Source organism: Lissotriton helveticus, chromosome 10 (assembly GCF_964261635.1).
Source record: "Lissotriton helveticus chromosome 10, aLisHel1.1, whole genome shotgun sequence".
Lineage (NCBI taxonomy): Eukaryota > Metazoa > Chordata > Amphibia > Caudata > Salamandridae > Lissotriton > Lissotriton helveticus.
The window spans coordinates 1,102,333,196-1,102,355,323 of NC_136071.1; the positions used below are offsets into that span (position 1 = coordinate 1,102,333,196).

At 44.0% G+C, this 22,128-nt stretch overlaps 2 protein-coding genes across 2 annotated transcripts in view; one reads left to right on the forward strand and one right to left on the reverse strand.

Moving 5' to 3' along the window:
- The window catches only part of ACAD11 (acyl-CoA dehydrogenase family member 11), a 377,035-nt gene that overhangs the window by 259,177 nt on the left and 95,730 nt on the right, over positions 1 to 22,128 (forward strand). The window lies entirely within an intron of this gene.
- Positions 24 to 21,065, reverse strand: ACKR4 (atypical chemokine receptor 4). Its single transcript, XM_078663850.1, has 2 exons — positions 20,932 to 21,065; positions 24 to 1,286 (listed from the first exon to the last, which is right to left on the reverse strand). The coding sequence occupies exon 2, from the start codon at positions 1,272 to 1,274 to the stop codon at positions 198 to 200; it is 1,077 nt and encodes a 358-aa protein (XP_078519976.1). The 5' UTR covers positions 1,275 to 1,286; positions 20,932 to 21,065; the 3' UTR covers positions 24 to 197.

The following is a 22,128-nucleotide window of genomic DNA, read 5'->3' on the forward strand; positions in this document are numbered from 1 at the left end:
AAAAATCCAGTAAAATGAAGGAGTGCATTGGAACTATATTTTATGGCACTGCTTTACAAATAATGCACAAACAAATAAAACTGTGTCCTGTAAAGGAAGTAACATATCTGAGCCACTTAAAATTCTATAAACAAATTCCACAGGGGTTCTTAAGTTCTACAAGTCTCTAATTAGTGCTGCGCAGTGCCGCCGTTATATCATATAGAAAAGCTACTTGCTTCCTGTGTGTGCTGTTCAGAATTCAGAGAGTACTCCTCGGTACTGTGCAAACTATGCCTTCTCCAGGCACCATATTTCTTTACTAGTTCCACAATTTGGCCTTTGAACGATGCACCCATGAAGACGTAGAGAATCGGGTTCAGGCAACTGTGAAGCAGCGCGATAGCCTGCGTTACCTGGATGGCCACGTCGATGGTCTTGCTCATTTGGCAGGACGTTATCCAGGTGTAAATGATATCTAAGGCCCTGCACAGCTTGACTACATTGTATGGTAGTTGGGTAGCAATGAAGACTCCCACCACTGCCATCAGGACCTTCAGAGGTCTAGACTTCCTGATATTTGGAGCCTTGATCAGAACCCTTGCCATGGCGGTATAGCAGGCCACCATAATGAGAAATGGCACAGCAAAGCTAAGGACTATTTCTAGAATTTGAATGGACGCTTTCATGAATTTGGCCAGGTCTGTTGAAAAAACAGGCAGACACATGTGTCTCTTTCCATGTTCCTTGGTCGTGTTGAAGACAAGTTCTGGAATACTGAGCAAAATGGCAGCCACCCATATGGATAGACAGATTAACCGGCATTGGTTATTATGCTTTTGACGACTCTGGGCTCTGGCTACTGCCATGTACCTGTCGACGCTGATGCCAGCCAAGAACAGCATGCTGGAGCTGAAGTTCATTGTGTACAAGGCAGAGGTAGCCTTGCACATTACTCTCCCAAGCACCCATCCGTGTATTGCGTTTACCACCCAAAAAGGAAGCGTGAAGAGGAGCAACAAATCTGCAATAGCTAAGTTCATGATGTACACATCTGTCTTAGTTTTCTTTTTTTTGTAGTAAGCGTAAATTGCCACAACCGTGGAATTTCCAGCCACACCAGTTATGAAGACCAGGATGTAAAGCACTGGCAGGAAGATCTTGGTGAAATTGCGGACATCCCCTTTTTCACAAAGCGTCTCATAGTCTGAGTAATCAAGAGTGGAATTGTCTTCATCTGTGTAATAGTACTCCTCGGTAGAACTCTGGACCATGTTGCTATCTTGAGGGTCCATCACTTACACTTCCTAGAAGGAAGTAAAGGAAGATGAATACATTGGTGAAACATATTTTTAAAATAATAAACTACAACATTGAGTTAAAACACTGTCCTGTTCTACATTCAACTGGGAGAATTTCCACAATAACATTTCCTGGGTTCACTTCTCTTTCTGAGATAGTAAAACCAAATGAAGTGTGATTTGTGCCTCCCATTAACCAGGTATAAAGGTAGGATGATAAAACAGTCTTCCTTTTTCACATGCAACTCCCTGAATAGAAATGTTGTATCCTGTGTTCAGGATTTTCTTTCAACTCCTAGGAATGGATCTAGGAGAACACTCACTCTCCAAAAAAACATTTTTTTAAATTTAATGTCAATTCCCTAAAATTATTATCATGACAACAAGAGGCAGTGTCCAATTTTTAATTGCCCAATAACATAAATATTACTCAAGTGCTGCATAAAGAAATATTCTGCTTCTTTTAAGTGTTTGTCAGAATCTAAGGCTGAGGTTGCCCTGCAACGAGAAGGGATATTTAGGCTATACTCTGAATTCAGTAGAAGGGCACATTGTGCAGATTTCCAATTCATGCTCCTCCATAAAACCATAGAAATTAAGTGCTGACAGGGTAACTGTAGTCAAAGCTAGAGTATGTTTTAGGGATCCGCAAACAAAGGTGAGCATGAGACCTTTCGCAGGCCATTCGTACCAGTTTTTACACTTGTTGCACCAGAGGCTAAATTATGCATTCAGAGATTCATGTGAAATCAATCCAGATTATGATTCATTGCGGCATTAAATCTGCATGCATTATTGTCTTTCTGAGTGGACCGTTAGCAATAAGTAGATGAAAAATAGTTATAAAGACCTCCAGTTCCTAAAGGGGCAAATACACTGTATATAATGAATGCACTATAGTTTGAGGTGTATTTCCACGTTGTCCCTTAACCACTGCGTATGTACAGTTGTCTTGGATGTACATGGAGTTCTTGTGTAGGAGAATTGTAACACCTACTATTTCAACTGGTGCATAGCAGAAAACTACTTGGGACATTGCTCATTTCTAATTTATTACACCGAGTCGCATAGATTGACTTATTAGGCTTGCGGCTTGCAACCAGATTCTAACTATTTTATTGGGAAGTTTAGTCCTGTAGCTTTAAATGTGACAACGTTTACCATTGTTAAGTCATGTAAGACATTGGCGATAAAGGGCTTGTGAAGATGTTTCATCTATTCTTGGAGAATCGGGTCACTTCCCTACTCAGTACTCTTATCTTGTGTTACTTGCCACCTCACTACTTATGAAATTCAAACTTAGAGCAATATTTTATGTCTATACCTGGGCTTCCTTTATTGTCACCCACCTCACCAATGGGCAGGTATTCTTACCTCTTTACTGTCCTACTAAGACCATTGTAGAGCTTCACGATCTATCAAACTTTCACAATAGTCAACCTTTCCATGCAGCCTTCTTCCCAATAACAATCCTGCAATCTTTTTACTTCATTTTAGTTACCCATACCTCAGTATGTAGGCATTTGTTCCAAGTCCAACTTCTGTTCTTTCAACACCCATGTCCTTGGTGCATGGAACCTGGATTTTATATTTAAAAGTATGATGCATGTCGGGAATGAGGTTATTAATTCAGAAGCTGTATGCCTACCAACTCAATAACTCACTCAAATTATTTAAGAATGATCCACAACTAAGTGATAAAACAGGAAGTAAAGCTGACATCTCCTAAGTTAAAAGTTGTAGGTGTAAATGAAAGGTTTCAATGCAGAAAATATACCAAGATTGTAACATGTCAAGAAATGTATTATGATGCAAATGTTGTTTATATTTTTTATATGTTTATATTTTATATAAAAAAAGAACAAAAACTAAATTTGAAAAACAACTTCAGGTTAGGTCAAAACATTGATCTGAGAGAATCCCTGCTCAGTCCCTGATTTCGTTGGCACAAACCGTAGACAAATCTCAGAAAACTGTGTGTTAAGTTCAAGCTCTATCAACAATTTTAAAGTAAAAAAGACAACACAATAAACTTCCATTTCCAATTTAGACCAATAGGGAACACTTTAATTAACAAAAAGTCACCAACATCATTAAAGGCGGTTTAGGAGAATCAAAGATATTAATTTTAAAGTTTAAAGGCAAAAGGTGCCATCAAAAAGAAAAGCGCAATCAAAAACAACAATTCATGGTTGGGCACAACCTAGGTGCGATTTCAGGTTGTCTTTGATGGAAGAGAGGTCCGGTATACCAAGTGGGTCATCCTAGTCAGAGTTTTTACATTTTTACTTGGGCCCTGAATTACAGTTTGGTGGATGGGTTAGTCCATCACAAATGTGACAGAGATCCTGTCTGTTTAATTGAAATGGCATTATATCCTGAGGCACTTGAAATAAGTGGGACATGGAAATCCGTCATGTTTGTGGAGGTGAATGTAAGACTGGGTAGGCAAGATGGCCGCCGTAGCTCTGTAGAGAGAAGTCGCACTATCTCTCTCTCCTATCCTAGGATGTGTAAGGACTGGTGAACCCAGGGATGTGGGTTCTGGTTAACCTGGTATACCGTGGAGCAACAGAAGTACTTAGCTCAGACTGGCTGAGCAGATTCTCAGCAAAAAAGGTGAAAAGCTGGCTTTGGTGTTGGAAGAGCTTGATAACCAGCGTGAAAGTACCCTTCAAGATGTCCCAAAGGGCTAAAATGGACAGAGACAAACCGGCGATCGCAGGGCCGATTAAAGGCTCAGCTGCTGTAAGAGAGGGGGCAGTTCCAAAAACTCAGTCCCTGAAAAAGCAATCGGAGCCTCCTATGCGGTCTTCGAAGGGCGCATCAACTAAGAAGCCCGAAAAGCATGACAAAAAACCTGAAGCAAGACCTGGGACCCGCTCGGCTGTGATCAAGCCGGCAAAGGAACTGTCAATAGGCGTGAATGCGTCTCCGTGTACACAAACAGGGAATGTAAAAGACCAGATGCGGCAGGCAACCTTACCGGAGTCATTTGTTTTGAAGGCACCCCCAGCAGCCCCGCTGATAGAGCTTCAGTCGGTCGAGTCCCATCAGGGCGAGATGATGACCGGGAGCGCTGTAGCACCGCTGATGGATCCTGGAGAGCGGAGAGGCAGAGGAGGGCTGAACGCGGAAGCTGAGTCAGACCGCGAGGACCGCGAGGACGCAAGCGTCGTAGGCTTGGTTGCTGAGCAACCACTGAGCGCGGCAGGAATCGGCTTGCCGCGACCGGAGCTGAACACAGAAGCCGCGGAGGTGAGCAAGGAGGTCGGTAAGAACATTGGCTACAATGGCAATGACATTGAACAGGTGGAAAAGCGCAATAACGCGCGGATGCTAGATGCCCTATTATCAGTGGAGATAGGGCCCCACAGTAAACCTATGCAGGGTGATGGTCTAAGCTGGGGGAGCACGCAGAGCTTAACGGAGTATAAAGAGCTACAGTCTGTTCAGGACATTGGCAAAAACACCCAAAATACAGACAGAAATATGAGAGGCGGCTCCCCTGAATTTTTCTCAGTTTACGAGGGCTCAGACATTACAGATATTAGCGAACAGGGATCTGAAGAGGAGGGGAGTGACACTGAGCAGTCTTCTAATTCAGATACAAGTAAGGGCTCCAGGGAGCTGGAGACTAAAAAGAAAAAGAGAGTTGGTGGCAAACAAAGAAATGGAAGAGGATCAAGGAGTAGCATGAGCAAGAAATTATCGTGGGACTATTCTGCTACCTCAGAGACCTACCAAGAGAGTGTGCAGGAGGAAGGGGAGAAGAGTGGGCGGCAGAAACCTCAAAGCGTAACTCTTGAAATGCTCTTTGGGACACTAAAACAGATGCAGACTGAGGCAAGAGTGGAAAGTCGGAGAGCAAAAAGGGACACAAAAAAACTTCAAGCATCATTGAGAAGAGTAAGTAGAAAGCAGGAAGAGGTGGAGGGGAGAGTCTCACAAGTTGAGGAAAGAACAAGCAGGGTGGAAGATGAGGTGACAGAATGGCAGGCTTTTAAAGTGGATCAAGAGAAGGTGGTCGAAGACCTCCAATGGAAGCTGGAAAGTTTTGAAAATCGCCAAAGGAGGAACAATGTGAGACTTTTGGGACTGGAGGAAGGAAAGGAGGGGCAGGACCCCAGAGGATATGTGGTTAAGATCTTGAAAGAGGCTCTTCCAGAGTCAAAATGGCAATGGGATATTGAAGTGCAAAGAGCCCATAGGTATCCGTTGTTCATTAAGAAAAATAGGGTGGGGAATGAGAATGAGCGTCCAAGAGCAATGTTGGTTTTCCTAGGCAATTTTTTAGCTAGACAGGAAATAATTGACAAAGCTAGGCCTGATTCAAGAAAGTCTGTTGACGGTAATACTTTTTTCTCGAGGCCAGACTTCTGCCACGTTACCGTGGAAAGAAGGTGGAAGTTAAGACAGATGATAGGGCCCTTCCAAAAACAAGGAGCGGAAGCTTATCTGTTGTTCCCGTCAAGGCTGAAAGTAATCAGGAAAGGCTACACCAGAATGTTCACGTCTGAGGTAAAAGCAGCAGAGTACCTAGCAGAAATCAAGGAACTTGAGAAAGGAAAGGAGAGTAGAACTAGAACCAGAACTCCACCGAGGTCCCCTGTAAGATCCTCACCAAAGACCCCGTAAGGTGGAAATTTTAAGTGAATGTACTAAGTGAACGTACTTAGCATTGTTGGACTAGGTTGAGAACACGACAGGATAGGAGAGAGGTGCGATTCTGCAGACTACAGGGGCTACACATAGGCCAGGATTGGCCTATTTGCCTGTAGTAAGGGGGGGGGGGGGTTCTGGAAGGGAGGGGGGCAAAGGGGGGCGAGGGGAGGGTGGTGGGGGGGAGACAAACATATTGGTCTTGGGCACAAACATGGTGAAGGTAGAAGAGTTAAAAAAGATGCTTGGAGGAAGGCATGGAATGAAAGACAAGGAAAGAAATATAGGGAAGGAAACAAGGGAATAAAGAAAATCGCTAAATGCTCCTGGTATAGGTATATACATGAAGTAGGGAAAACTATGAACTATAATGACATGTAGAATAGTTTCAGTAAACGTTTGCGGGCTAAATGAACTGAACAAGAGGTTAAAAACTGCGGCTCTGTTAAAATCGCTAAAACCTGACCTAGTGTGCCTTCAGGAAACACACATTGAGGGTACCAAGGCTCATTTAATGGATCAACTGGGCTTTAAAGTCTTAGCAAAAACCAACCAGAATACCAAAACGAGAGGGGTGGTGATTTTGGGTAAGAGTCAGGATACACTGGTTAAGAGGAAACTGGAGGATCAATGGGGCAGATGGGTTGTGGCAGAATTAGTGTTTAGGGGAGGAATTTTCACGCTGGTTTCGGTCTATGGTTCTACTGGAGATGATCCAGACATTTTTCAATTTCTAGACACGGAACTCGCGCAATGGCCAGAGCCCATAATCTTATGTGGGGATCTGAATATTCATGATGCAGATAGCAGTTTTCTAGAACCTGATAGGAAATACAAGGGGAGGAAAAGAAGAACTTACAGAGCTTTAGCAGATCTGGCAAGGAACAACTCGTTAGATGATCCATGGGTAAATTGCCATCCAAATCTGGACGGGAGTACTTTCTTCTCGTATCCCCATCAAATACTGGTCAGGCTGGATTACTTTTTAATCACGAGATGTTTGATAGATGGTGCAAGGATAGTAAGAGAACCAAGGATTATATCAGACCACAGCCCGTTAGTATTAACGGTAGTATTTGGGCAAAGGAGAATTAAAGAACTGAGGCAATGGACTTTTGACAGAACACTCCTCCAGGATCAAATCTATAGGGAGAGAATGAGTGAATGGATTAAGGTATTTTGGGAGATTAACAGGGGTACTTCTACATCAGGGAATGTGTGGGATGCTTTTAAGGCCGGAATAAGAGGGGAAACCTTGAGTTATGTTATCAGTGCTCAAAGAAGGGAGAAGGAGAAAGCGGAGAGTGATAACAAACTAATCAGAGATGCAGAAGAAGAACTTATGAGGGCTATACACACACATTCTCCAATTGAGCAGATATTGTTGAAGATACTTGCCCTCAAAACAGAAGTTATGGATGGGATGGCAAAAAAGACCGTTGAGAAGTATGTAGCTAATAAAGAAAGGGCGTATGAACTCAGCGAAAGAGTTGGGCACATATTGGCAGTACGAGCAAGGCAAAGAGATGGGATGGCTGATATAAAAGAGATCAAAAATAGTCAGGGAGTCAAGGTTAAGGATGCTGATCAGATTAGAGAGGTGTTCAGACAGTTCTACTCGGAGCTCTATCTAGCAGATGGGTATGAAGGAGAGGAGGACATAGGGGCATATTTGAGGGAGATAGAGCCTTCAGGACTGGCAGAGGCAGACAGAAAAGAGCTGGAAGAGAAATTTAAGGTGGAGGAATTGGCTGAGGCTCTGAGAGAGTTGCCGTCCGGGAAGGCTGCTGGTCCGGACCAGATTCCAATTGAATTTTATAAAGTTTTCCAATCCTCCTTATTAGTAGAAATGTTTAATGTGATGTTGTTAGCACAAGTGGGTGAGTCTGTTCCACAATCCTGGGGGGGCGCAGATATTATTGTTATCCCAAAAAAGGGCAAATCCGTAGACGTTCCGGGCTCCTATCGCCCCATTACCCTAATGAACGCTGATGTTAAGGTGTTCTCCAAGATTTTGGCCAAAAGGCTATCTAGGATAATTGAACTCTTGGTTATTTCCTCCCAACATGGTTTTATCCCAGGTAAGGGAACAACCCAACACACTAGGCAAGTAATCACGGCATTTGATGTAGCAAGCATACTGGAAGACCCAATGGCGGCGGTGTTTCTCGACGCCGAAAAAGCATTCAATAGGGTCTCATGGAGATTTTTATGGGATGCTTTGAGGTGGCACGGGATAGGACCAGGATTTATAAGGGCTCTGCAGACTCTGTATGTCAACCCGACGGCTAGGATAAGAGTAAATAGAGGTTACTCGGCAGCAGTTGATATTCAGAGAGGCACAAGGCAGGGTTGTCCCTCCTCTCCCCTGCTTTTTGCTCTATATCTCGACCCCTATATACGAAAGTTGGAGAGTAACCAGCAGATACCACCGCTAGTCCTTAATGGTTGTAGACTTAAATCGTTAGCTTATGCGGATGACGTCGCCATACTGACCGCAGAGCCTACAGTCGCCATTAGGGCAATTGAAGTTGAAGCTGAGAGGTTTGGTCAGTTTTCAGGATACAGTCTGAATATCACTAAGACCCAGATTGTTAAAAATCAATGGGTAATCTGTAATGATGCTAGAGTGACGGATATGGCAACTTATCTGGGGGTGCAAATAACAGCAGAAATAGATAAGATTGTGGAAAAGAATATGGATCCCCTGATAGCACAAATGAAAAAAGATCTGGAAAAAATGAACAATCTGCATTTAACACTAGTTGGCTGTACGAACATCATTAAAATGATGATTTTACCTAAATTTTTATATGTGTTCAGGGCGGTACCCTTGTTGTTTGAAGCCAGCTGGTTTAATGGTATGGAGGCTATATGCAACAGGTTTATATGGGCACACGGCAAGACCCGGAGGGCCTACAGGTACATGACACTCCCCAGAGAAAAAGGGGGATGGGGGGCACCAGATTTTCGCTTATATTATATGGCTACTGTTCTGCAATATATTCAAGGTCTTATTGGAGGCAATATTGATGATGTAAGAATGCATGAGATGTCGACAGCGATTTATGCAGTCGCACTGGGGGTAAATGCTCATAACTGTTTCTTAAAATGTACAGATTACAGTTACTTTAAGAGAACTAAGTTTAAAACTGTTAAGGCGGCAGTTATAGTGTGGAATGCATTCTTAAAGAAAGTTAAGGTGGGGAGGTACAATAGGTATGTCTCATTAATTAACAATAGGTCACTACCTGAGGACATTTTTGCAGATCATACAATGGCAGAGTGGGCTTCAAGGGGGATTACGCAAATAGGAGATCTATATTCACAGGATGGCTTCAAGCAATTTTCAGAGTTAAGAGATGCATATGGCATACATAACAGGGGATTTTTTAAATATCTACAGGTCAGAAGCTTCTTGAAAAACAAAGTTGGAGGTCCAGCAGGGTTTAATAAAATAGAAATAATGGAGAAAATAAGGCTGATGGGGGACCGCTCGATCAAGTCCTTCTACGCAGTACTGGCAGAAGCAAAGCAAGATGATTTAGAGAAATTCAGTAAGAAATGGGTGGACAAACTAGGGGTGGAAAGTAATTTGTTCTATGATTCCCTGAATTTGGGATGTACGATATTATGTGCGGCCCCTCTGCAGTCTCAGCACTATAAGACATTATACTTTCTGTACTTTACGCCTGCAATGATCGCAAAATGGGGGGGGGTTACAGGAATTAACTGTCCTAGATGCAATGAGCAGGAAGCAGACAGTGTGCATATCTTTGCAACATGTCCCCAATTGCAAACATTGATTAAGGAGATCGAGGGGTTTTTGGCAAGATCACTGGGCATTGTGGTATCTCTTACACCAGCCTGTATTATGTTAGGGGTGTCTGAGGGGGAGCCGGATCAATATGCTGAGTTTCTGTTTGTAATAATGGCTGTTTATAGACTAACAATTGCTAGAGCTTGGCTAGACAAGAATCCCCCAAAAATGCAATCCTGGCTGGCAAATACTCTGTATGCATATAATATAGAGGAAAAAATTTATGCACGAAAGGGGAGGAGTGGAAGACGACGGGGGAGAAGAATTTGGGAGCCATTATGCAAATGGAAGGAGGTGCAAAGAAGGGGCAATTAGGAGTGGGGTTGGGAAGATGATGTTTCCACGGCTATTGTTTGTTTTATTATTTATCCTTTTTAGCTGAATGCATTTTTGGCAGGGTAGTACTTAAGGATGGAGGTTAAGCAATATAATGTATAATGTACTGTAATGGATAAAATGTGATGCATGTAAAGCTCATAATACTTTGTTATGGTGAAGAAAAAAAAAAAACTTAAAAAAAAAAAAAAAAAAAAAAAAAAAAAAAGGAAATCCGTCATGTTTGTGACATAGTACTCATCAGCCAAATTCTAAATTAGGCCCTTAGTCTCTGAAAATGGAAGTTAACATCTTCCAGCATTTCAAGGTTCAAAGCTGTGTCAAGTGATGTTCCCTCTAAGTCAAATGAGTCATTGTTGATCTCCAACTAAAGCTGTAGGTTTTTGCACCAAAAGCTTTGAGTGGAACACAACTGGGTTTTATAGCTGCTGAAGTCGCTTCATGGGTTGGATAGATTTGCCTCCTCGTCCCGGTCCAAGGTTTTACCTTCTCTTAGTGACTTTTTTGGAAGTCAAACTCGTCCTGCGGGAAGAAGAAAAATGATTTAGTCTGAGCCTTTTCAAATTGCTGGAAAAGTTCCTCTTGGTGAGTTCTGCAGCTCCTAGTCCTGGTCTTTCTCCAGCTAGGTCCCCTGCAGGGTTCGCCGACGTAGCGCGCCTCCGCTGCTTAGGAGGGACCTCTTGGAATCGCTCAAGACTTTTTGGGAAACTCGTGCATGTACTGCACTGTTCCCAACGAGCCCTCGTGCATGTGTGGCGTTTACATTGCGGGAGCGAGCAGCAGCGCCATCTGTTTGTAATTATCATGCCTGCCGCTGCTCGCTCCCGCAAGGTAAACGCCATACATGCACGAGGGGCCGCGCTTGTCTTTCAGCGCTTGTTAATTATTGATGTGCCGCTCACTCCGCTAAAGCCACTTGAAGGAGCTGAAGAGCAGCTCGTTATGGTTTTGCTTCTTGGGACATAAGGCTCTTTACTGTTACTGCACACACCACATCACACAAGCTGTTGGATGGTAGATTTAATCCTAGATTGGTTCATGAGAGCCTTTAAGGAATGGAAGTAGACGGAATTCATTAAACGAAATGCTGACCAAGGAGAGTAGCTCACCTTTGTTTAAATGTTAACATTCAGATAACTTAGGTTAGTAAACCTGCTGCATCAGAAAAGTGTGCCGTGATTGCTTATAATTTCAAGTCGTCTTTCACCTTTTTTTCCTTGCGGAACGTTGCAAGCTGTGATGTTTTCCATATCTTGGATGTTAAAGTCGGCAAATCAGTATTAGAAATATCCGCTATCATGCTTTGCCAGCACCTCATTGTAGAGCATGGTGTTTTTGTTTGGTCAGCTTGCTTTCCAAGCTACAATAACTGTTAAAAAACAAAAATTGTTTCAAAACGATTTTGGAGTTTCCCTAATCTGTCCGATTAATAGGCTGTCTTGAATCTGCGCTACTTCTAAGTTCTCGTGGGATGCCACACTGCAGTTTTACTTTCTAGATGCATTTAGGTTCATTTTGTACTACTGATAGGATGCCAGGGCAAAAATGTCTTGGCTGGAATGTAAATGGGACAGAGTTAAATCTGATCCATGTGTATGCTGCTACTTTGGTTAATGATGGTACCAGATAGTGTAACTGGACTAGGATTCATAATCTTGGCAGGCTCTTACAAAATGTTTTAGCCTTTTTTAAAAGACATTTTTATATTTACAGTATCGCTTTGCTTATAATGCTATTAAAAATGTCTCTTGCTTTACTGTACTCACACAGCACATGGGTTACACCCGTTTTTAGGTCGAGCCTTGCCAGCGCATGCGCTGCTCTACGAGACATGCTGTATTAGAGTATGGACTTGAAGCCCCGCCCTCTCTTGGTGCATATTTTTCATTGACTTACCATTGTCCTTAGTAAATGCTGGCTTCTGATTCGTTATTAGGCTTGTTAGTCCCTCCTTAGTACTACTTTGTCTTCATTTGTAACCTCCCACGAGGACTGGCCCTTTTACTTATGCTGTTACATGGTATGTTTATTTTAGTCTGTAAGCACTATTTTCTTTAATGAGTTTCTGGTACGGCAGGCACGACTTAAAACATTCAGTGTGCCATGCATGATTTCTCTTTCAAAGCAGCCCGGGATCGTGGCCGCTTCTTTGCAATGAAATAGGTCTCGCATTTACGAGTTTGAGCTATTGGCATTATAAATGACAATAGCTTAATCTCTCGCAAATGCGAAAGGGGCATGGCTGACATTAAAGTCAAAGCGCTATTACAAAAAAAAATTTGCAATGTAATAGGTCTCGCATTTGCGAGAGTTTAAGCTATTGTAATTTATAATGCCAATAGCTCAAACTCGTAAGTGCGAGACCTATTGCATTGCAAATGTTTGTTATATTTGTGCCCCTGAAGCAGGCAAACATGAATAAAACCACTTGACCCTTGGAGAGGTGTTCTAGACCATGGGTGCCAGCACAGGTCATTGTGTGACTCCTTTTCTTCCAACAGGAGCCAGGAGTCTTCTTCCAGCAGCGCCTTTTCCTTCTTCAGATTGAGTCTTCTTAGTGGGAAGTGGAGGTTGAGATGACAAATTCCCTAGTCGGTGGCTTAAAAATTTCTGCTACTCATTCATACCTATTTTCTCACAGTACCCCACTTCCTTTTTACCTTACTGTGAAATTGCCCAGGAGTCCTTGTTAAAAGGTTGCAGAGCCCTGCTGCCACCAAACAGGTCTGTCTTAATCAGCATAGCCACTCTGGTATTTATATGAGCTCTCCTCCCATCTGAGTAAAAACTGGTTAATACACAGTGTAGCCCATATATGACATTTAACACCTACACCATATTCTGCTCTGTCTTCAATGGTCTTTCAGGACAGATAAGTAGACCAATTGGTTGATAAAACAATTTATAACTACCATTATAGGATTAGATCATATGCACTGTGGCACTGATGAGCAGTGTCACAGACCACAGACCACAGAGTCCTTATACCTGCAAAGATAATGCACCGAGAAAGGTGAAAAATCTGGGGTGACAATGCAGAAAATGGGAATTTCCTAAACTAATGCAGCCTAAGCTGGATTCCACCTATTGGCTCATTCTACCACCACCCTACACTTCCTGTCTCTTTAGAGCAATATTGCAGGTTCTTTTTTCACACCTTCTTCCTCAATTGCCCAATGTTTTCCCTGTCTTTCTCTTCCTCCTTCTTTGTGTCTCTCTCTCTCTCTTGTTCAGGGTCAAAGTTCTATGAGAACAAATACCCCGTGGTGCCCAAAAATGGGTGTTGGTAGCCACGACTTGCAACCAGTATCATGAATAAAACACAGAGACGAGGCCTGGAAATGGTTCCTTGAGGAAATGAAGTGATATGACCACCCTTCCTCCTCCTGAACGTGCAAACGTCATTGTTGTTTAATGTATTCCAGTTGAAGCACAGCTTGCTGAGCAATATCCGTTCCAGATCTGCATACCATCTGTTTCTACATCCAATGCAATGGGCCCTCAGGGCCTAATATAAAGTATTGTAAGGTTTGGTGCAAGGTACCTTTTAACTCTGTGGAGAAGATATTTTAATAATGTTATAATGTAACTTTTGTTATTTAGAGGGTGAAATGTTCTAAGATTCATTTTAAGGGATAATTCAGACTCCTTAACTCTAAAAGGTGGCAAGATGGCCCTGTGGCTGAGTGCAGCTGTGTAGAATAGTGTGTACATCTTAGGCACTTGTTTGAGCCCCACCACTGGAGATTCATTCATTCTTGTATACTGTCCATGCAGATAAGTTGAATACCGATATGTTGAATAAGCATTATATCTGTGAGCAGCACCTTCAGATTCAAGTGAGACAGAGCTACATAATAGTTCAGTTTGAATTTTGTTCACCTAAAGGTGGAAAAGGAGAGGAGACCGGATGTAGCAAGTCCTGGGACAGGAAGGCAGGGATGAGCGCCTTTGTAACTAGGGTCACCATGTTCACAGATTTACTAGAGAGAGGATTACATAAAGAAGACCACAGCATGACATCTGTGAGCCAGTGGCTTTAGAGCAGCATTATCTCAAGGTGGGAGTCATGGAAATTAACTCACTGCTCCTTGGCCTCCATCATTTTCAACTATCATGGACTTCACCGCAGCAGCATCCAACACCCACAGCATTACCCGCCTCCCCAATCCTTTGTGACAACCTATCGGAATTCTTCAGCAACAAAATCACAACCATCTACAAAAATGTCGACCCACCACAGAACCCCAGCAGTCTCTCATCCAGCCTACCCACAGAACGCTCAGGAAATGCCATGAATACTTGAAAATCAATCACCGCGGAAGAAATAGCCAACATCATGAGTACCATCCACTATGACGCCCTGACGGACCCTTGCCCAAACTACATCTACAGCTTGGGGGTGTCCCCAATCAGTAAAACACTCCCCTGCTTCCTAAACACATCCACCACTGCCGCCACCTTCCCGGAAGCCTGCAAAAAATTCAGAAGTCAGCTCACTACTAAAGACGCCTTTGGCAGACCCCACTCAGCTAGCAAACTACCACCCGATCTCATTACTACCATACCCAGCTTATGTCACGGAAAAAGCAATCCACAAGCAACTCGAAGAACACCTCCATCTACACCAGCTGCTGGACACCACTCAATCATGTTTTAGACCCAAATTCAGCATCGAGACAGCCCTCATTGCACCAACCGATGATATCCGTATGATTCTTGGCTGAGGAGAGACAGCTGCCCTAATCCAGCCTGACCGCTCGTCGGCTTTCAACACAGTCTCCCACTCCACCCTGATCAGAAGACTTCATGTGATAGGCATCCATGGGCCTGTCCTCAACTGGATCTGACCCTCCCTTAATGGTAGAACACAGAGAGCCATCATAGCACCTTAGGCTTCGAAAGACAGGATCTCTCAGTCCAACTCTAATCAACATCTACATGCCTCCATTAGCCACCATCGTCAGGTCGCACGGCATCATCTCTATCCTACGCGGATGACACAGAACTGATATTCTCCATTACGGACAAGACAATCACGATCGTCCTGAACTTGTGACTTTGTCCGGGTCTAGTGCGACCAGATAAACACAGTTGCTGCTTTGTGCTTTTTTATGCTATTTTCACTTAAACGTTTAACATTTCATATCTCCTGTTCTCCATAGTGGATTTTTGTCATTTTGGTCTTAAATTATTTATTAAAAATAACTATATTTCAGAATTGGTGAGGTATTTTCTTGGGTTGTGTTTCACTTTATTGCTCTTTGAAGTGCTGCATGAATACTTTATACATTGTCTCTAAGTGAAGCCTGACTGCTCGGTGTCAAGCTTCCAAAGGGGTGAGCACAGGCTAATTTAGGGTTTGCCTGTGACTTCACGCTGGCAAGAATTGTGGTTGGTGCTTGGAAAGGGTTTCACCTCTCCCCCCCCGCCCCCCGCCCACCCCCCCACCCTAACCAGTAACCCAATTTCTTACATCTCCCCATTGCCAATATCTCCATGTGCTTTTCTGCTCATCTGTGTTTTTGTTTCTTCTTGTTTCCCCATGTTCCACTGACATCCTGTCTCCCTGTCCACGGTCTCCGTAAACAATTGTCTGTGCCTTCTCATGTCTCCATTTCCCTTGCCACCTTATGTCAGTGCCTCCCCAAGGTCCTGACTCCCACATTTTTGTCTCACCATATGAGTGTTTTTCTGTGTCCTCTTTCTGTTTCCTTATGTCCGTGCCCCCAAAACATGTGTCACGCATGTCTCCTCACTTCCTTGTCTTCCTTTGTCCATTCCTACCCATGTCCATACCTCTCTGCATAGATTAACATCTTCTGTGCAAAACTCTTTAGCAAAAAACGCTAAATACATTTATTGTTCCATTGTATCCTTTTTAAAGATATAAAAAACGATGTCTTATTCATTCAGACATTGTAATAGAGTCCCAAGCAAGGCAGTGACTTTGCAAGCAGACAGGTTAGTGCTCCCGCTGGTCACCAGCTGCTGCAACCAGGGCAGGAGATGCCCTCAGGACAGGTGTGCAAGAAGGGTGGACCTACTGAGGTGGGAGGAGAGAGATTAGGAGGCAAGCTAGCATAGGACACGCCATCCTGTGTTGTGTACCACAAGCAAGATAATGAACAACTGTGCATCCCTACAGACCCGACCTTTGCTAGGATAGCGCCCTTGGGAGAGCTAAATTTGGTGCCCTCGCTGCTGCTGTTGACTACAATGAGGCGGCGGGGGACACTTTGGTATTCACAGGACATGTTCTGATTGATAACATCACAGCAATGACTGGCCTCAGAACACAAACCACTCTGCACCTCCCCCAACTCACCTGAATCTATCCCACTCACAGCTCAGGTTCGTCGTGGGAGCCAAGTTGTCTGTGGTGTTGGTTAGTAACAGCAGGGGCTGAGACGGAAGGACAATGAAAAGGGCTGATGGGGTATTAAAGACGCATTAGCAAAGCCAATAGATCTGGCTTATGCAGGAGCTATTGGCTTTGCCAATATGTTTTAGCCTTCTTGGTACACAAGCGTGGCTGCTGTTCAGCACGGTTAAAAGTTAGGAGTGGAGTGAAGTGTCGTACAGTGGAGTGGAGTGGCATAGAGTGGTGTACACTGGAGTGGCGTAGAGTGGAATAGTGTGTTGTAGAATAGAGTGGAGTGGCATAGAATAGAGTAAAGTGGAAATGAGGGAGTTGTGTAGAGTGGAGTAGACTGTCATAGGGTGGTGTAGTGTGTCTTAAAGTGGAGTAAACCGTCTTGGACTGGAGTGTCCTAGAGTAGAGTAGCATAGAGTGAAGTTGCATAAAGTAAAGCGGTGCATCCTAGAGTGGATTAAGGTGGAGTGGAGGGGCTTGGAGTGGCATAGAGTGGTGTACAGTGAGAGTGGAACAGTGGAATAGAGTGGAGTAGAGTGTTGTACAATGGAGTAGAGTGCTGTGGAGTGGTATAGAGTGGACTTGTGTATAGTGGAGTCAAGTGGCATAGAGTGGAAGGTTGTAGAGTGGAGTGTTGCGGAGTTGAGGGTTGTAGAGTGGAGTAAAGTGGCGTATAGTGGAGTTGAGTGGTGTATAGTGGTCTTGAGTAGAGTGTCATGGAGTGGAGTGTCATACATTGTCATAGAGTGGAGTGTTGTGGAATAGAGTAGCATTGAGTGGAGTAAAGTTTTATAGAGTGGAGTGCCTTGGCCTAGAGTAGAGTGGAGTGGCATAGAGTGGAGTGGCATAGAGTGGAGTATACATGGTGTGGTAGCCCACTGCCATGACAGACAACACATTTTCAATTGAAATAGTCATTATATTAGCACATACAGTTTTACTGATAAAACTATATAACGCACAAACGACAGTGTGTGAAAATGGCATAGTGTATTGATTTCTTTTGATTTTGTTTTGATCATATTAAAATATTTGTTTCCACAACCTTGTAGAATTACAACTGGGTGTGCTTAATTTGTACTTTCCTAATTCTGATATATTTTTTAATGTTTTCACAGTTCATTTATAGATATTTGAATTTTGTTGGAAGCTAGGAAAAAGCCTTCCTTTTAGTTCGAGAAATAAAAGCAAACACCAAGCTCCCTAGAAAGACAGAGTCTGACATGTGAACTCCTTTCTTTGAATGCACAGCAAATGTAACGAGATAAGACCAAAATGCACAGGCCTGTTTTCAGAAAGCGAACACTTGTAGTAGAATGTAGTAACCAGGCTATGCTCCGCAGGAATGGACTAGCCAAAGTTGAACAGCCTAAAACAAATAAAGCCAGCAAATAGAAAGCAAACAAATGTGAGTTACAAACCACAAAGCCAATGAATGGTAAGCAGTGGGCGGAATGCATTCCCAAGGAAGCTTTCAGGATCTCCACAGGAAGTTGTTAACCTGTTTGGTAGGCTTTGACCTTAAACGCATCTTCTGCACTTTATTAAATGATTAAATGCACTTCAAACTGAATAACTGCAGCATAATTAGAAGGGTCCTGCTATTTGCATGATCTTAATACAGACTGCTATGTGCCCTTCTGAAGGTTGACGCCCCAGGCAGCTCGTCCATGCCGAAAGACGGACCTGCATCTCTTCCTGGCTACTGTTGTATCCTTCCTGCTGCATAGTGCCTAGACATCACAGTCCCCACCTTCATCCACATTTTAAATGATAAGTCAATACAAAAGACATAAGATTTAAGTTCCCTCTGACATCGCTTTACCTTATCGGATAAACAGTGTACATTACTGCGCAAAATCCAAAATTGTCATCAGTATAGCCTCGTGACCAAGGCTGTGGGCAGGGGACAAGGGTTCCACTAGAACAAGGGGGGCCCCTGAGGTTAGATAAGGGCGGAGACGCAGGGGAGTAGGGCAATCAAAGTTTAAGGAAAGTCTCCATCCGAGTTGAATCGAAAGGCGCTAATAAGGTCGCCAAGAATTAAATCTCACTCCCAGCAAGCACTGGCCTAAGAGCACAGATAGAACGTATTCATAGGTTCATTTTAGTCAGCATTTATTTGAAAATACAATTAGTTAATGTTCATTAATACGATATAACAAAAAGGAAAAGAGAAAAAGATGCACATCCCCACAAGTCAATCATTCAGCAATTCAACACAACACATACTCCTCATACACTCAGTCTCATTCGTCCTGATCCTAAGGGATCCTGTCATTCCAGCAGAGGTTAAAACTATTCTGAAAGAGGGAGAAACCACAATAATAGATAACAATCCTAAATAACAATGAAATTCCTACATGTGTATCAATTTGTCAGAAAATTTACGAAAAATCAATTTTCAAGAAACATGTCTAGGGTTCATTCAATAGAAGTTATAGGATCCAGAAGCCTGACACAAAATTCGGACAATGTACAGACAAAAACAATGTATACAAATATAAATATATGTGGTCACTCCACGGATTTTCTTTGTGGCGGTGCCTGTGGACAAGGGCCCGCAATATTCGCCATAGAGTAAAAGGGTCTCTCCCGCCATTAAACCTCATCACTGCTGTTGTACTCCATTCAGTCCCACTCCAACCTAATTTTAATAGGAGCCAGAAAACTATTTTACCAAGACCAAGAAAAAAAGACACATTTACCGTTCTATAAAATGTTTCTTTCCACTGCAGAACAGCAAGGTAGCAAGGATGCTTTGGGCCCTAGTGCAAGCAAGGAAAAATGCCCCTTTGACTGTTTTGTGGTAGTAAAATACAGCAATAATCAAGGTTCAGTGTGCCCCCTCAGGGCTCTGTACCCCAGTGCTGCTGCACCAATGGTAGTTACACCCCCTGGTGCAGAACAAGTCTTCCTGCTAAGCCCTCCTCTTGCACTTTTTCATGTGGAATGCAGTTCATCCTTAACAGTTGTGACTTGGAAAGAGGCGGAGAGGACCCTCGCTACTACAAGAGTTGCCAGGAAATGTTTAGCACAACTGGTAGGAGGTATTCAGGCTCAGCAGCGCAGGCGGACCTCTGCAAAGCGCACTGAGGCGACCCTGGCGCTGTAGCTCCTACCAATGTAGACTGGAGCGAGGGGCATGCGAACAGCAATAATACTAACTTATGTTTGCACAGAACTTTATATTGCAGCACATTCATTTCTGTTTGTCTTTGGTGTAAAGAAGTCCCATATCCTCCAACACTCATTAAAACAGTGTCTTGTCTCTATCACTAGAATTAGCATATTTTCAACAATGTAATACAAACTGACACTGCCTCACATTGGGGTCAATAACGCAAATTCCCGATTGTCTCCCAAAAATACAGTACAGCTGCTGTTGCTCGATTGTTTTGTGTTACCACATCCCAGCCCGACTAACCTGACTGCAGACTCCCTGCACGAGGTAACCTGGCAATGCCTTGTTTATTTACTTTGTTGCCGCCATTAAGGGAATCCTTAGACATTTTTTGTAAATCAGGAAAAGCCAGCGACAGCAACATGTACATACAGTTCGCCGATGTATGTGAAGAAAATATACATTTCTAATAAATGTTACTCAGTGCAACAATCTGATGTGATACACAGATGTAAAAGGATAAAGAAGTGATTGCTCTTAACATGTAACCAGGCGTGTTCTTTTGTACACGTCCTCTGGTGTGTGATGGACGGGATATTTAAACTGCATTCGTATAGTGTGGTTCCCGTGGCCCGGCTTCAGCTGTAGCTGCACGGCTCGGCTCTGGCTCGCTTCTCCCTGTGAATTTGGAGTCGTGGGCTCGAGGACCCCATCAAACGGCACTTACACGTCGGCCGCTTTAAACTGCGGGTTTTGCATCTCCTCGGACCAGCCGCCAGCCTTTTGGGAAAACATGAGCATTCTTTCCGGGCCAGTCCGCCTCCCAGGTACATCCTCGTCTTTGTACACATGGGAAATGTTTCTCAGACTTGCAGACACCAACCCTGATATTTACGCAGCCAAAACATTTTACTGTAAATGCACTCAAACTATCCCTCCGCCAGGGCTGCTATCAGGGCCGGCTGGGAACTAAAGGCAGCCCCGGCGAAAATACTCCAAGTAGACCCACTCCTTTCTTCTGCTCGCTCCCCATCCATCCGCCAACCACCGCTCTCTTTCTCTCTCTCTCTCTCTTTCTCCTCCTCTCGGACTGTTTTCTCTCTTCCGTCCGCCTCTCCTCTCCTCTCCTCTCTCTTCGCCTCCCCTCCCTGCTGTACTTAACCGGGAAAAGTGATGGAGGCAGCAGAGCGGGCCGGGACTGCAGGGACTTCAGCCCACAGGGCAAATGCCCGGTGGAATAAATGGCCTGTCCGGCCGGCCTTGCGTTACAGAAAACACTCGAGAGTAGAATGTACGGAGAAAGTTGTCCTACATACCAGTGTAAAGAACTGACCTGTTTCGCTCCTCGGGCGGTTATCGCCGGTCCACAGAGCTCCCTGCCTGCGCCCGGCTCCGTCTGTCAGCTCGTGCACTCGCGTGAACAGTTGTCATTACCACGGACCCCGCCTTTGGCAGCGGCGCTTGGCCTCCCGAAGGAAGGCTTTCCGTGAAACGGCGTGACCGCAGGCTTCTGGCGGGGATTCGCCTGTTTACCTCTTTACTATCCGCATTTCACTTCACTCTGAACTTGGGCCCCAGAAAGGCGAAGCTGGCAGGGAATTCCTGGAGCCTGCTGCAAACGTGCAGGAGTGACTCGCGCATACTCTGGTTGCACGTGTGTGTGCATAAAATGTGGCACTAAAGAGTTTTCAAGAGAGTAAGATAGATTTAGGCCAAAAGGGTTCAGTGACCACTAAATTCCGTTCTAAGAAAACATGAACAAGAAAATCCTTCTGCTTTGTAAATTTTTTAGGGGTATTATATGATGGTTTCCATTCTAAATATAAAGAGGTCTGGCCAATGAATTGCAACTTACTCACTCTTCAGGTGCTCGTCATTGGACCCTAAGGGCCTAGGACTAAGTTTGTCAGGAGCCCCCCCCCCCCACCGCAGGGCGAGTGACGGGGTACAAGGAGTGCATAGCCCGATTTTAAGTTGTAGAACCTGTGTACACAATTCCATTAACGTTTTAGGGCACTGTGGGGACCAACTCCAAGCCCTAAAAGGGGCCCTGTGACCCAGTGGTTGCATAGCGAGAGATCCATAATTTGGGTGTTGTGGGCTCCCTGCACCAGTGGGCTCGGTGCCACTGCACAAGCTTCACAAATACCACCAACCCCCAAACAGGTACCACTGAATCCTGCTTGCTCCTGCACCTCCTATCCTTTCTCTGTCTATGATAGTGCTTAATTTGAGCTGGTGGTTTCCAGTGCTCGGAACCACCACTTAATTGTCAACACCAGCGCTTGTGACAGTCTGCCAGAGAGTGGCGCTGTCTGGCTAATTTAGAGATGACCACAACAACAGTTCGTTATTAATTCAATATACATTAAAAAAATGTCTATTACCTGCTGTCCAAGCCATTCATACATCTAGGGAGCCTGAAATAGTCCGGATTGTCAAACTTGCAGGCGTGTGACGTTTAGTAGTTGTGTTTTACTATCATCATTGACCGCAGAGCAGGGGCAATGTGTGGTTCAAACTGCAGTGG

Coding starts and splice junctions, on each gene's coding strand:
- ACKR4 (XM_078663850.1), bottom strand. CDS start 1,274: ATGGACCCTCAAGATAGCAACATGGTCCAGAGTTCTACCGAGGAGTAC.